At 43.5% G+C, this 15,963-nt stretch overlaps 1 protein-coding gene and 1 long non-coding RNA gene across 6 annotated transcripts; one reads left to right on the top strand and one right to left on the bottom strand.

The window, feature by feature from the left end:
- Window positions 1-3,214: 3,214 nt before the first annotated feature.
- Window positions 3,215-7,074, bottom strand: LOC118976458 (uncharacterized). Its single transcript, XR_005064277.1, has 2 exons — window positions 6,983-7,074; window positions 3,215-3,346 (listed from the first exon to the last, which is right to left on the bottom strand). It is a non-coding gene; the product is annotated as an uncharacterized LOC118976458 (long non-coding RNA).
- A 199-nt stretch (window positions 7,075-7,273) lies between these two features.
- LETMD1 (LETM1 domain containing 1) lies at window positions 7,274-15,560 on the top strand. 5 transcript variants are annotated; one of them, XM_037030965.1, is made up of 9 exons: window positions 7,274-7,474; window positions 8,024-8,175; window positions 9,920-10,035; window positions 10,657-10,739; window positions 12,067-12,253; window positions 12,350-12,451; window positions 12,553-12,705; window positions 13,133-13,229; window positions 14,562-14,722. In XM_037030965.1, exons 1-9 carry the CDS (start codon window positions 7,290-7,292, stop codon window positions 14,630-14,632), a joined length of 1,146 nt encoding a protein of 381 aa, XP_036886860.1. In that variant the 5' UTR covers window positions 7,274-7,289; the 3' UTR covers window positions 14,633-14,722. The 5 variants fall into 5 exon arrangements, with proteins under 5 accessions (XP_036886860.1, XP_036886859.1, XP_036886862.1 ...); XM_037030964.1 differs by having other exon boundaries at window positions 8,003-8,175; XM_037030966.1 differs by having other exon boundaries at window positions 7,338-7,510.
- Window positions 15,561-15,963: the final 403 nt, after the last annotated feature.

The raw sequence follows: 15,963 nt of genomic DNA, 5'->3' as shown, positions 1-15,963 counted from the left end.
CAAGCACAGGACAGTTAACAAGATTATGTGCTCCTTTGAGAGTACTTCCGCCTGGCCAGGGTCTGGAAAAGATGATTACTTTGGACTTTTCAAAGGCGCGTTAACCTAGATGCTCAAGAACAGTGGGCAGGACTTGCTTAAAACCCTTTCACTAAAGAAGTTATAGGCCTGAGGCGAGACGGCCCACCAAGATCTGCCCAACTGGGACTTACGGTCGGATTGCCCTGTGAAGCTACTTCTGGTTAGACTTATTACAGCGCCCCCTTTCTTCCATAGTGAGGATGCGGGAAAACTAGGAGGATTCGCATATCCTGTAAAACCTGATACAACTGCTTTGCAGAGCAGAACTTGATGCTGTTTGCGCAAGTTGAAAATGCATATACCCTTTGCTCCAAAGTCTATTGCCTTAGAGCAGTGTGTGCTTTTCCACCTATTAGTGGCTCATGAACTCAGTTTAGTGGGTCGTGTCCAGTATTTTACAAAAATGAAATAGAATGTAAAATATATGAACTGGGTTTTGATGTAAAATGTGTTTACTATGAGTTATGGTTAAAAAGCACTCTGAAAACACTGCTTAAGTTTCTTAAGAAAAACTCTTATACCTAAAAACAAGGAGACATCTTCAAGTATGTTTCCTGCAATGTAGTGTTTGTAATAATGAAACACTGAAAGCATTGTAAATATAGCAAATAAACAAATCAGAGTGTATTCATGTGATGGAACACCAAGCAGGAGCCAAAATTAATGAACTTGATCTACAGCATCACATGGATGGATTCTGAAAACAAATTTGAGGGAAACAAAACAGAAAATTGCCACACAAAATTAAATATATATGTAATTTATATATTTTGAGAACACATTTATTAAAGCTGAGGCAGTGAAACAAGGAAGGTCCTAGGACAGGAGCAGCAACAGGAGAGAGACTAGGCGGGGCTGCTTTGGCTCTCTAGAACCATTATGGGAAAGGAGTGAGTCCAGGTGGGGTTGCTATCAGCTCACTGGAGAGTCAGAAAAAAGCATGCATTAGTTTAGGAGATGCATGCCTGTAGGGGAAGAAAAGGGGGAAGGGAAAGGCACAGGAGTGCTCCCTGAATTTTCAAAACATTAAAGAAAAACACCGTAGCCCTCACAGGTGTGGCTCAGTTCGTTGGATTAGTGTCCCATAGACTGAAAGGTCGCAGAGGTTCAATTCCCAGTCAAGGCACATACCCAGGTTGCAGGTTTGATCCCCGATTGGGCAACCAATCAACTTTCTTTTCTTTTTTAAAAGATTTTATTTATTTTTAAGAGAGGGAAAGGGGGGGAGAAAGAGAGGGAGAGAAACATAAATGTGTGGTTGCCTCTTGCACACCCCCTACTGGGGACTTCGCCCACAACACAGGCTTGTGCCCTGAATGACAATCAAACTGGCAAACCTTTGTTTCACAGGCCGACACTCAATCCACTGAGCCACACTAGGTAGGGCTGATCAACATTTCTTTCACATCAATGTTTCCCTCTCTCTCTTGGTTTCACTCTCTAAAATGAATGAAAAAATGTCCTCCAATGAGGTTAGAAATAATTTTTTTAAATACCATATACTATTTATTTATACAAGGTCTGTCTGGAAAAAGTCCAGCCATTATTAATATAACAAGTATGGTTTGCATGACATCAATGTAACCTGGAAGCCAGGGGGAGTGGACTGGACTGTGCATGCATGAACAATGACAACTTCACTGTACTAGTCAGTGGGGGTAGTAGATGCTGTTGAGTGAACATGTGTGCTGTGTGGGCAACAATTCAAAATGACTGAGCAAGTAGAGCAATGAATCTGCATCATATTTTTGCATTAAATTTGAACATTTCTCTGCAGAAACTATTCTGATGTTTCAGAAAGTCATAGCTATGGGCAACTGGTGATTGGCAGTTTCATCACAACATCGCACTCACTCATGCATCACGTGTCACAGACAGGTTTTTTTGCAAAACATCCAATCACCCAGGTGACTCAGGCCCACTACAGTCCAGATTTGGCACCCTGTGACTTCTGCCTTTTCCCAAACCTAAAATCACCTTTGAGAGCGAAGACTTTTCAGACTGTTGATGAGATTCAGGAAAATAAGACGGGGCAGCTGATGGTGACTGGGAGAACTGTGTGAGCTGCCAAAGTGCCTACTTTGAAGGGGACTGAGGTGTCATTGTTCTATACACAATGTTTCTTGTATCTTTTCTAATAAATGTCTCTATTTTTCATATTACATGGCTGGATACCTCCTGGGCAGACCTCACTTAAATATAAATTATTATATAAAATTCAAAGATATACTCGTATATATTCAAAGTATTAAAAATAGACTGATGTAAAGGGGCTACCTAAAGGAAGAAAGGGAAATGGGCTTGAGAGAAGATATGTATGACATTTATTCATTTTGAGTGGTAGATATGTAGATGAATATTATAATGTTCTTTGTTCTTTTTTTAAAAAAACATTTTTAACACATAAGAAAAAAATGCAATTAAGAAGTTTTAATGCAAACCATTGGTTATTAAAATTGGTTCAGCCTGGGATTTTTTTTTTCAGTTTCTTTGGAAGAATAACCTGCCCCCAAAGAGCCTGTCAAACTCAGTGAATTAGTATCTGAAAGTGGCAAATCACTGCAGTTATTGCCTGTACTAGCAAGAGGTTTACTATTCCCTGAATTTTCCAGTCTTTCTTATCTTTGTGTATGCCATTCCCTCTTTCCAAAAAGCCCTTCTTCACAGTACTTGCCTGCCAGTCGGTCTCTAACCTATCCTCCATGATCTAGTTCACACCTGACTTCTCTTCATCTGGACACACCACCATAACCACCAGGATCTTTCAATGTACTGCTCCTTCATTTAACTCACACTGTACCTTGGACATTTTCCTGTTACAGCACCTATCGTTACAGTACGATAGCATAATTATTTTTTTCCTTTTAAAATCTTCTTAAATCAGTTGCTAACCTTTACAAACTTGAATTTCTGGCTTTACCTAAAAATTTGGAGGCTCTGACACAATGTGACGAAGTGCCCAGGGCGTCTTCCTCGGGGTACATGTTCTCTAATTTGATGTGCCCTCAGCACACCCCGTTGTTTTGCTGGTATCTCATCTGCTTCGTGTGTGCTGGCCCTTCTAAGTATTTGAGTCCTAAACCTAGGACTAAATACATAATTAAATAAATAAACCCAGGACTGGTATCATTGATTGTGTGGCTCAAACAACTGACATTTATTTTCTCAGTTCAGGATGCAGCAAGTCCAAGATAAGGAAGCCACCAGGGCTGGTTTCTGTTGATGGCCCTCTTTCTGGCTTGCTGCCTTCTCACAGTGCCCTCACCTGGTGGAGAGAGCAAGAGGGGGGGGGGCACAATTATTTTCTAATTTTAACTTATCGATTGATTTTAGAGAAAGGGGGAGAAAAAGAGAGACATCAATTTGTTGTTCCACTCACTTATGCATTTATTGGTTGATTCTCGTATGTGCCCTCAGTTGGACTGAGGATCCAACTCAAAACCTTGGTGTGTCAAGACGATGTTCTAACGAACTGAGCCACCCTGACCAGGGCTAAAGCATGTCAATCTTCTCTACTAAACCTCTGAGCTTTTGGAGCAAAAGGCCCTGACATTTTCCTGGAATCTAGCAGAGGGCTACAGAGCAGGCCCTCAAATGTCCGCCAAATGAACGACAGCAAATGCTGACAAACAGTTGAATGACATACGGGATTGGGGAGCTCAAATCGGGTTCCCACTTAAAGATCTGGGACCACTTAAAGATGGTCACCATTTGGGGGCAGTCTGGTGGTTCCTAACTATCTCTTATCCAGATCTTTATAAAATAACTTGATTGATATCTTGAACCTTCAGTCTCTTCCCACTCTAATCTGTGTTAACTCCAGAGTACTTTTTGGAGTAAAAAATTACCTTCACTTTTTACCAGAGTAAAAAGATCCCCTTCATCTTGTCATTCCCTTGGGCAAAATGCAATATAATTCCCTGATACCTTTCAAATCAAATCCCTATCCTTAACCTTTATACCTGAGGTCTGCAAGCAAATCTAATCTTCACATGAGGTCCTGAAAAGTACTGACTCACTTTAGTATTCCAGTCTCTCAAACATTTTATAATATAAACTATTCTAAGTAGGCCTGTGGGAGATGGTCAATAACTGTGAAATTAGTGAATTAATTAACTACTTATTAGTGAATGAAAGAACACAAAATATAAAACAATTTCCTTTCTAAGGAATTATTTTGAGAGGAAAAACATTACCTTATACTCCGATATATAAGATATTTATTTAATTAGTAAATACTTTATAAGCACCTCTTGTGCCAGGGACTGTGCTAGGGACCAGAAATACAGTGAGCTTAGAATCAAATAGGGAACACAGTCATTAAATGCATAATGCCACTGTTAATTATGATAATTTTAAATACTGTGAAGGATAAGTATAGCTGGCTACAAGACAAGTTACAGGGAAATCTGACTCTGCAAGTTTAAGAGTTTCCAGTTAGAGTGCTGTTTACACACAAGCAGCAGTAATTCACATGCCCAGTCTGTCTGGTTCCAACTGCTGACTCAGATCTTTTTCTTTCTTTCTTTCTTTTTTTGGAGGATTATTTTTAGAGAAGGAGGATGGAGGGAGAAACATCCATGTTCAAGAGGAACATCGATCAGCTGTCTCTCCTATGTACCCAGACCAGGGACCTGGCCCACAACCCCGGCATGTGACCCTACTGGGAATTGAACCAGCAACTTTTCAGTCCTCAAGCCAGCGCTCAATCCGCTGAGCCACACCAGGCAGGGCCAGATCTTGAGTAGGTTACTTAAAACCTCCCTTTCCTCACTTTTAAAGTGGAGCTACCTCATGAAGTAAGGACTAAACGACTTAATATATGTTCTTAATACACTAAGAACAATGAAGGCACATAGTATCTGCTCAATAATGCTAGCTATTATTACCATTTCTAGCTGGAAGGCAAGCTAGAAAGAAGGCAAGTAGAAAGAAAGAAACTCCAGGCAAAGAGCAACATGTGCAAAAGCCCAGGGGTATAAAGTTGCTTGGCCTTGGCAGTACTTAAAGACCAGTATTTCTTAGCACAGAAAGCTAAAGAGAAAGAGATACCATGAGACATGAGGTGAGGCTGGGAAGGGAGGCCAGGTTAAGGAGCCTGAACTTTATCCTTGGAGTCAGAGGAAACATGAAAGGTTTTATAAAGGAAAGTGAGAAGTTTAGATTTGCAATTTTAAGAGCTTTCTCTGGCTACAGTATAGAGAACTGGTTGGAGTAAAGCCAAAACAGATGACAGGAAACTACTCTAGTAATCTAGATCGGTGGCACAGGAGAGAGAAGGAAACTGGATGACTGAAGAAACAGAAGACAGAACCAACAAGACCTAGTGTGTGTGTATTTAAACCATAAATATCTGAGGAAGAAATGAATGAATTCCTGTGTTCTCGCCATACTGTTTCACTGTATGAAATGCCTTTCCTCCATTCTCCTACACAGTTCCTTCCCTTCCCATTTCCTTCACAAAATTCTGATCTTACTTCTTTCCAGGGATGCTCTAGAATTTTAGAACTGAACATTTTATTTAGAGAGAGAAGGGAAGGAGAGGGGGAGAGAAACATCAATGTGTGGTTGCCTCTCATGCACCCCCTACCAGGGACCTGGACTGCAACCCAGGCATGTACCCTGACCAGGAATTGAACCCATGATCTCTTGCTTTGCAGTACCGTGCTCAATCCACTGAGCCACAATGGCCAGGTCATAGAACTGAACCTTCTTAAGAGATACATAGCAGTTAAGAGGAGCTGGGAATTGTCAGAAGACTGAGATCATTTTTTAGTCAACTCTGTATCCCATCCACTTAGCACTTGCAGGCAGCTGCCCACGCGCAGAACTTTTCCTCTGACTACAGGAGTGGTACAATCGTACACAGTACACACTGACAGAAAGCTCTGTGACCCAGAAAGCCTTCTGCAGCCATGGGAACTTTGGCAACCATTTTCTTCTTGGACCTTCACAGAACTCTTGTCAGGTACTATTATAAAGGAAAAAAACTCAGAGCTAGAGTGACACGTCTGAAGTTACACATATATTAAAGGAAGTGGTAGTGCTGAGATTTGAACCAAGATCTCCTCCTTCCAAATGGGTGCTTATCAGGATGGTCGAGTGGTCTAAGGCACCAGACTCCAGCCTCTGCTTCCTAATGGAATGCTCTATTATCCTTCATGGGGAGTAAATACAGGGCAGCACTAAAGTATGTTTATAGTTGTGGGTGACAGTGTATTATTGCAGTATTATTATTTGTTTTCCACACAAACGGCTGTAACCCTGCTTTTGCCCCATCCTGTATTCATGTGTAGTCAAGAAGACTTAACTCTTGGAGGCAGCTAAGTGCCACTTCTGGGAATCTTTTCCAGTTTCAGTTATTAATTAATTTGTTTAAAAATGTTTATTGCACACCTACCACGTGCCAGGTATGGCACCTAGTGATAGGAGTAGGGTATAACAATGAACCAGACAAGATGCTTGCCCTCAATCTAGTTCAGAGAACCTGCTAAACAAGGAAACAAATGTATAAACGATGTAAGTGCTAAGTGCTATAAATAACAACACGGGGTGATAGGGGAAAAAATGTGTGTACTTTGACCAGAGAAAGCTTCTTAGGAAAGTGGCATTTGAAACCCGCATTTGAAAACCTCTTAGGAAAGTGGCATTTGAAAGTTGGGTCTGCAGGAGGTGCTTAAGGAGAGATATTTCCCCACAAACCTAATCCGGGAAACCCAACAATAAGAAAAAGTAGACTTGGTTTGCACAGAGGCGGCTCCAGGCCTCCAGCCACCTGACCGTAACTGGAAATGGACAGTTTCCGGAGACTCAAACGGCTACTAGAGAATGCCGCGGGTCCTCCCAGCCCCCAGGAGGCGCCGGGGCCCCAGGCACTGCCAGATTGACTTCCGGCACCTACTGCCTTCAGGCCCCAAAGCCTGGGGTACGGACAGAGGCCACGGACAGCGCTAGGGAATTGAGAGGGGTCACTAGGCCCTCAAAAAGAGGACGTCCTCAAGATCGCAAACCCTACCATTGGTACGACACTCGCTCCCTTTGGGATAACCCGCTTCCGGCACCTTTAAACTAGGAAGTACTGGCTGCGTCCAACCCAACCCTTTCTTCTGTACTCAGTCTTCGGCTTTCGTAGGAGCTGGATTAGCGCGAGTCGAGCGGTCTACGATTACCAATCAGCTCCCAGGGAAGGCGCATGCGTAGTCAAATGAATGCGACGTAGTATGAACCAAGATCTGAAAAAAACCTCTTTTGCCCCCTCCCCCGCTAAGAAGATGGCGCTCTCCAGGGTGTGCTGGGCTCGGACTGCTCTGTGGGGTTCAGCGGTCACCCCTGCACCTTATGTCACCCGAAGGCTGCAACTTGTTCGCTTTGGATTGGCTTGGGGGGCCCCTCGGTGAGGGACCTGGAGAAGGAAAAGCATTTTTTTGATGTACAGGCCCTTCTAGTGTCTCATCTTTCCTTGCATGCTGTCTCTTAGTAGTCAGGGTTCCACTCTCTGGCCTCGGCATTTTTATTCTTCTGTTCAGAAATCGCACCCCGAGCCCCGCTAGTAACCTGGCTTCTTGACGTTCTGACCTCTTAGTACCCTATATAGATTTCCCGGCGCGTCGTGAGTTCGTTTTTCGGCTTCCCTTTTCCGACTCAGGTTGTACCGCTGTTTACCTTGGTCCCACCTGTCTGGCTTTATCCTGCGGCTCTGGCCGCAGGCCGTGCGCTCCCTCCTGATTCGTGGCGCTCCCCGACGTGTTTTCCTGCCTAGCCTCTCATCTGCCTCATTTGTTTTTTTTCGGTCTGATTGCTTATCTCTTGATCCCAAGGTCTTCCTTGTATTTCGGAGGTTTTAGGGTACATTCTATGAGGCCTGTGTTTTACATTACGGACGCCAGGTATGAAGAGGCTTCTTGGACTGATTCCCAGATAGTCTCTTTGATCCTCCTTGTAGGTCTTCAAAGCTTCACCTTTCTCCAAAGGCAGATGTGAAGAGCTTAATTTCTTATGTGGTGACTAAGACAAAAGTGATTAGTGGGAAGTACCATCGTTTTTTGGATCGTCATTTCCCCCGCTTCTATGTCCTGTACACAACTTTCATGAAAGGTAAAAAAACTGAAATAGAGATTACTAGAATTGGCTCTTGAGCAAAGTCAAAGGGTTAGAGTAAGATAATTTGCAGGTTTTGTTATGGGAGAGTGAGCTGGGGTCTTATGTTTCACAAATGCTTGAGTGTTAAAATAAATCTTTTAAGTTAGCACTTCTTGAGGGTGTTTCTGGAGAGGTATTGTGAGAGGAGCCCTGGTGGAGTAGCTTAGTTGGTTAGAGCATCATTCCCATATACAAGGTGGCAGGTTCAACACGCCCCTCCCCTCGGGGTGCACACAAGAATCAACCAGTGAATGCACAAATAAGTGGAACAATAAACTATGTCTGACTCCCTCTCTCAAGTTACTAATTAAAAAAAATTAAAGGTACTATGAGAAACAACTTCTAACACTATCCAGAGGGAATATAGGTATTTTTGCACTTTTCTTAACCACACACTTAACTATAGTAGAAAGTCTTTGCTGTGCACAGCAGCAGGGGTCTATGGCTGCACAGACTTGCCCTGTGATTTATTAGTTGAGTTGGCCCATGAGAAAATGTGGTTTAATGCTTGTTACAAACCTATCCTAGTTAGCATGGTATGGAAATAGCTCTGCAATGCTTGGTTTCTGAATGTTTTGGTTCAAATCAGAGCTGTGCTAATTACTAGGAGATGGTATAGGGCCAAGTGCCTGGGTTCTCTAGCAGTGTGATTGGGCCAGTTACTTAACCTTTTCATCATTTGGTCTTATCTGTGAATTGGGAAAAATAATGAAATCTACCTGTGTGACCTTACATGGTTGTGAAGATTAAATTAATACATGTAAAGTAGTTAAGGCCTGATATAGGAAGGGGTCAATAAATGTAGCCATAACTATTATTATACTTTATACTTTTATCATAATATCAATTACAGTAAATACCACAGTCAACTTTGAATATTATCATAATTATTACTAGCTTTGTGAACATGCAAATTGCTTGTCTTTAATTGTAAAGTGGAGATAAGAGGTTGCTTTGTCAGCTCCCAGTTTGTAACTAGGATCAAATAGAAAAGGGTCTGAAAGCATTTTGGTTGTTTTAAGCCTTTTATTATGGAAAATTTTAAACATATACAAAAGTAGAGAAAATAATATAATGAGCTTCTGTGAGCTCAACCTCACTTCAGCAATTAATTCATGACCTCCGATCTTATTTCATTTGTACACATGCTTTCTTCTGTATTATTTTGAAGCCAACCTAGACAGTATATTTCATTCATAAGTAGGAAAGCATTTTTAAAAACGAATGTTCTAGATAAATGTAAGAATTCTAGAAAATTCTTTCTCTGAAGAGAAAAATGCAACCATAGAAATATGTTGCATTACAGTAATTATAAAAGTGTTCTAGAAAGGAGATAAGTTAATTTCTGGTTGGGGAATACACAGAGTTGATTGGACAAGACTTCCTGAGGTTAGGGAGCTTTGACATTTTGCTTTAAAAAGGGAATGAGTAATGAAGCAGAAAAGAGAGACCATTCCATAGTAGATCCAGAAGGCCCACTTGGCTAGAAGAGAAGTGATGTGCTGTGGGGAAAAGGATGAGAAAAGACTTGCAGGGTGGCTGGCCTCACAAGAGCTGCAAGTGACCTAGATGGAAATTTTAATGTCGAGTAGTACTGGGGAGGGACAAACGTGTGTGTTGTGGGTGGGCTTGGAATAGGAGGCTGTGGTAAGATTCATACGGGGGTAACATCACACTGTCCTCTGCTTCGATGAGACAGGATTGCAGATGATTTGGGCCGACGCCAAAAAGGCTAAGAGAATACAGACAAACATGTGGAAGCACAATATAAAGTTTCATCAACTTTCATACCGGGAGATGGAGCATTTGAGACAGGTATGGGCCAGGGGCAGGTACCCAGAAGTTCATGGTGAGTAATTAAAGTTAACCAAGATCTCAAGTGTTTTTTCTTTTCTATTTTGTTAACTACTGGCCAAGCTTTTGCCCTTTGCCATGAGATTAAAGTATTGAATTAAAGGGGCATCAGATTATTTGCCAAAATTGGATTCTTTCAGAGTTGTAGCCCTCCGTAGCAGAGATCTATAGAACTTTGGGAGCACTTTCTGAATAAAAGTTATAGGCAGTAAAATCTAATTTGTTTCTGAACGCAGAAAAATCTGCAAGGATCCAAAAGGCAGCAGGAAAGTGGTATTTGGTAGTGACTTGATGAGGAGTTTCGGAACTGAGAGTAAGGCCCTGGGGCCCGTTCTGCAGATCAGGAAGAATTCTCTGAGTGATTTGGTATAATGTCAGGCCTCATACTCAGGAATATTTGGGATACAAAAGTAAATAAATCAGGGCTTTTGTCCTCAAAGAACCTACCAGCTACAGGTAGACAGAAGTAACCTTGATCCTTTGCTGGGCTGTAGTAGAAGCTCACTGCACAGTGGGGTGGTGGGGGTGGCCACTGAGTTAAGAATGTGGGCTAAAACTGCATCTGTGTTTATTTCTGCATAGTTCCGTCGAGACGTCACCAAGTGTCTTTTCCTAGGTATTGTTTCCATTCCGCCCTTTGCCAACTACCTGGTCTTCTTGCTAATGTGAGTACAGACTTCTGTCTCCCTAGCATATTGAAGGTCTATAGATTTTAAAAATCACAAATTATTTTAAGGAGAACTTTCCATTCAGAAGTTAAGCAGAAGTTATCAAACTTTCTGCTCCAGTCTTTTCATTAGCTCCAGGTTCATAAAAGCCACTCAGAACGCCCGGGTTCCTGGGATAGCTGTAAATGTAGGTGGTCTGGACTCTCCCTGTCTCTGAGCTGCCCCTACATGATGTGAAATAAGATAATGACCTTTTTCATTATCCCTAGAGGCAATAACCCACTCCCTGAGAGATATAGCAATTTGGTACAAATTTTTTTCTTCAGGAGAGAAGTGCATTTCATATTTTGAAAACGTCAATCTTTATTACTTTATCTCCGAAGGTGATACTTTTAGATTATGACCTTGCATGTTCTAGTTTTCTGTTGCTGCACAGCAAACAACTTCAAAGCTCAATGGCTTAAAACAAGCACCATTTTTATGATCTGCTGGGTCAAGGATTTGGTCAGGTGGGTGATGGACATTTCTCTTCTGTGGTGTTGACAGAGGTCCCTCACTGACAGTGAGCTGGTGAAGGTTCTAGTCTGGGTGGTTTGAGGGCACTCCTATGTCTGGTGCCTTCACAGGGGTGGCTGGAAGGCTGGGACGGTCAACCACAGTGTCTACTTGTGGCCTCAGGATAGTGTGGCTTCTCCAGTGGCAGCTCAGAGCTCCCGGAGTGAGTGTGCCAGCAAGTAAGAATCCGTACGGCCCAGAGAAACCGTTGTAGCCCAGGCTTGGAGTTCACAAAGATGCACTTCTACTCTCTTCAATTGGCTGAGTCAGTCACCCAGATTTTAAAAAGGGACATAGATATCACTTCTCAATAAGAGGGGTGCCAGGGAATTTGTGGCCGTGTTTTAAAACCATCACACAGGTACGGAAATAAATTAAAAGCAATTTTGCCCTTTTTACTTTGTGTATACATAAAGACTATATTACTGTCTGAGGCTGTCAGCATCACATACAGTGCCCAGCTCTGTGACTCTGTCCAGCTGTGGCCAAAATACTCACTAGTGTTGGTGCAAAGGAGTCATTTTCTCTGGCCGCTGCCTGCATTCCTCTCCCACTGCTGCTTTCACAGAACCTCAGCAGTGCGGCTCGGCCTTGTGCTTCACTGCATCTCTAAACCTTGGTCTGAGGGCATTTGCAAAAAAAGAGCAGTGTGGTAAGGAAACTGTCTCTGCCTCTTCCTAGTGTTCATGTCTGCAAACACTTTCAAAGCATGTCTGCTTTGAAGGATGTCACTTTCAGCAAGTGACTGTGTGATGCCTTTTCCTTTCAGGTATCTGTTTCCTAGGCAACTACTGATCAAACATTTCTGGACCCCAAAGCAACAAATTGACTTCTTAGAGATCTATCATGCTATTCGGAAGCAGTCCCACCCAGAAATCCTTTGTTATTTAGAAAAAATTATCCCTCAAATTTCTGATGCAGGACTCCGGTGGCACATGACAGAGCTGTGTACCAAGGTATTCCTCCAGTTAACCCTTGTTCCAGACTGGGAATCTTGTGAGATTCAATTTGCAACAGCTACCTACCTCTTATCTCTCTCGCCCTCTCCCAAGATGCAGTGTGGTACCCATCCGGCAGCACATGATATCCTGGCTCTGAGAGAAGGTTTCTCGAAGCATCCTCTGAGCATGAACCAGCTCCATACTTTGCAAATGGTGAGTACTCAGAGGCTTTCTCTTCCTGCAGCTTCACCTTGCTTCAGGTCTTTGTTTGCAGTGGTGCTTTGTTGACTTTCTCCTATATTGTTGTGTCACAGAAAGCCTTGAGTCGAGCCATGCTTCTCACACCTCACCTGCCGTCTGTCTTGTTGAGACACCGTTTAAAGACTCACACCACTGTGATTCACCAACTGGACAAGGCTTTGGCGAAGCTGGGGATTAGCCAGCTGACTACACAGGAAGTGAAATCGGTAAGAGCCTGATTGCAGTACTGGCCTTCCACCCTTGGTGGACTTTAGAGTTCACAGGCAGGGAGCTTAGAAGGAGCTGGTTGTCTTGTTTACAACCAAATTCAAGCTCTTTATTCTCTCACCTCATTTCCAGATCTATTTTTTTTTCCTCAGTGAACTTAAGTACTGTGAAGGAATTGCCCATAGTAATTTTGGTTTATTGTCTTTTGGTCCTTCAAAAATTAAGGCCATTACACCTTAGATCTACTATTTTAGCTTCTATAGGCCTCTTTGCTTGTCATCTTAGTTCATACTGCCCTGGGAAAAGGTTTCTTGGGATGAGGTTGTAACTTATTTCAAGGCGATTTCAGGTGATTTGTGGGGTTACACTTCCGTGGCTCACTTGCTCTGTGAATATTAAGGACCATTTTTCTCCCGAGTATTGCAGGCTTGTTATCTTCGTGGCTTGAATTCTACCCTTATTGCAGAAGAGAGGTGTCGGACCTGGCTGGCAGAGTGGCTGCAGATTTCCTGCAGCCTAAAAGGTAAGACAGATCTCTCTGGCTTAACCAAAATCCTAGTCATTTTTGTATTTTATTCTAAGATTATTTTGGATTTACTTATATATTTTAGATATTTATTTATAGACTGGGAAGAGAGGGAGAGAAATATCAGTGTATGGTTGCCTCTCACTTGCCCCCCACTGAGGACCTGGCACACAACCCACGCATGTGCCCTGACTGGGAATTGAACTGGCAACCCTTTGGTTCGAAGGCCGACGCTCAGTCCACTGAGCCACACTAGCCAGGGTTATTTTGGATTTAAATACTGACTACTCTGAGGCCCTTCTCTCACACATATGTCTAACCGGAAGGCACAAGCTCATTAGCCTACAGGGGCTAAGCAGGTAACCAAACAGACTGTGCGAGATGAGCGAGTGCACAGTGGGGACGGTGGGAGCACAAGTGTGAGTGCACACCTGTCTGAAGCATTTCTCCGCCTTGACACTATTGATGCTCTGTTGTGAAGGCTGTCCTGTGCTTTATGGGGTGTTTAGCAATATCCCTGGTCTCTACCCACTACATGCCTGTAGTACCACCTTCGTTCCAGTTCTGACCACCCAAAACGTCTTCAGACGTTGCCAAATGCCCGGGTGGGAGGGGAGAGCAGAAGTGTCTGAGTTGAGAAGTACTAGTCTAAAGGTATGCAGATTCAAAACAAAACCACCCAGTTGACGAAACAATAAGCATCTAAGCATCTAGGCTGGTGGGTCTCTTGTTCAGAACCTTTGGCTAGGCCTTGATGTTTCCTAAGCCTGTGAATATCAGGTAGGCCTGCTAATCCCATTCCAGCTGCAAAATATCCCCAGAGCACTAACTTCTACCAGAAAAATCCCAAGGGTGACAGCGGTGTTTAGTACCATTGCTATTTCTGAATTTTCTGCAGTGTCACAGGAGAGTCGAGAAATGAGGATGAGCCCTGGCTGCTGCAGCTCAGTGGATTGAGCGCTGGCCTGCGAACTGAAAGGTTGCTGGTTCGATTCCCAGTCAGGGCACATGCCTGGGTTACAGTCACATTCCCAGGTGGGGACCTGCTAGAGGAAATCAATCAACGTTTCTCTCACATGTCCATTTCCTCTCCCTTCCTTCCCCTCTAAAAAAAAGACATCAGGATGAGTAGATAGGAATCTGTGGTGGAAAGAGAGGAGAGCACACGTGCAGGGACTGGAGCGAAGCAGGGGAGCTGGAGAACAACAGCCCGTTACATCACACCTCCTGCACTTGGCTCCCTGCCTCCGGCTTTCAGTCCTGTAAACCAAGGCAGTTGGAAGGTGAGCTGTTCCCTGGCCAAACCATTAACGCTGATGATGTTTTCAGAAGCTGAGCTGTCCCTTTTGCTACACAACGTGGTCCTGCTTTCCATCAACTACACTGGGACGAGGCGCTGAGGGAACACAGAGTGGATGCCATTGTCCTGCTGTCACAGCACTGCAGCGTGGGACCAAGCAGCACTTGTCAGCACAGTCCGTGTGCACTGCTGGGTGTGAGAGGCAGAAGAGCGGGGGCCACAGGCTTCAATGCGGCACCCATGTGGGAGCTGGAACTGAAAGAACCCTCTTGCAGAGGCGGCCCATGTGAGGTGTCATTCCCAGCTCCCTTGGAATTAGCTGGCAATGGAAGCAGCCACTGTACTGGGCTTTTACTGTGACACACTTAGTTCAGATCCTAGGAAGTAAGCGTCTGCCCCAGATGGGAGTCCTCATCTGGCCTAGGCCCTAGCACTGCCGCCTTCTTTTGAGCAGTGTTTTTGTTAAAGCTGCTTTCTGGCTGGTGAGGGGATGGTGCCACTTACACTGGAGTGGTTTCATGCATGTTCTCTGATGCTCCTCTTAACCCTGAGGTGACCAAAAGTAGGAATTTTTTTGTCCCCTTCATTGGGGTGACTAACCTCTCTTTCCTGCTCAAATCCTTTTACCACCATAACTTTTTTAGTGAAATAATTTATGGGAACATTTGAATAGGAAAGGTGAAAGGAAATGCAAGTGCTTCTTGACCCCTTCCCCAGGGTTTAAAGCCTTCACACCCTTGTCTTAATTTCCGGGCTGTGCTACAACTCCTGTGGATCTTAAACTCTTTGCTACCTCCACTGTGTTGCAGCCTTCCCACTGTCGCCTCAGTGGCTGCCTTCTTTGGGCCGTGGATGAAACCCGTCCCGTACTAGTTACTACCCAGCCCAGGAGACCAGGAGAGGTCTGCATCAAGATAGTAAGTTGGGGTTAGCTTTTGTCTCTGTATGTACATCATTGACCTGTAGTAACTTATTGTGAATGCATGAAGCACTGTTTTTAAACCCAAGTAAAGATGGTCTAAAATCAATTGCTGGCAGTTACTTATGTATACTCTAATCATTTTGCCAGGGCTCCTTTACAAGACTCATAATCAAACTAATGGGGAGATAACTGGTGGGAATAGAACTTTCTGATGAGATGGTAGTTACGGAGGAACTGATTTGAAGTTGATTCTGTTGCTGGATTTTGAATAACTAGGAAAGAAAAACTTTATATATATATATATATATAAATGAAATCGAGCCCTGGCTGGTATAGCTCAGTGGATTGAGTGCAGGCTGCAAACCAACAGGTCGCTGGTTCAATTCCCAGTCAGGGCACATAAATGTCTGGGTTGCAGGCCAGGTCACCAGTGGGGGCCATGTGAGAAGCAACTGCACATTGATGTTTCTTTCCCTTTATCCTTCCTTTACCCTCTCTCTAAAAATAAA

The sequence above is a fragment of the Sturnira hondurensis genome, unplaced genomic scaffold (genome assembly GCF_014824575.4).
Source record: "Sturnira hondurensis isolate 20B ecotype Veracruz unplaced genomic scaffold, ASM1482457v3 Scaffold0020903, whole genome shotgun sequence".
Lineage (NCBI taxonomy): Eukaryota > Metazoa > Chordata > Mammalia > Chiroptera > Phyllostomidae > Sturnira > Sturnira hondurensis.
This window is presented reverse-complemented; position numbering and strand designations above follow the sequence as displayed.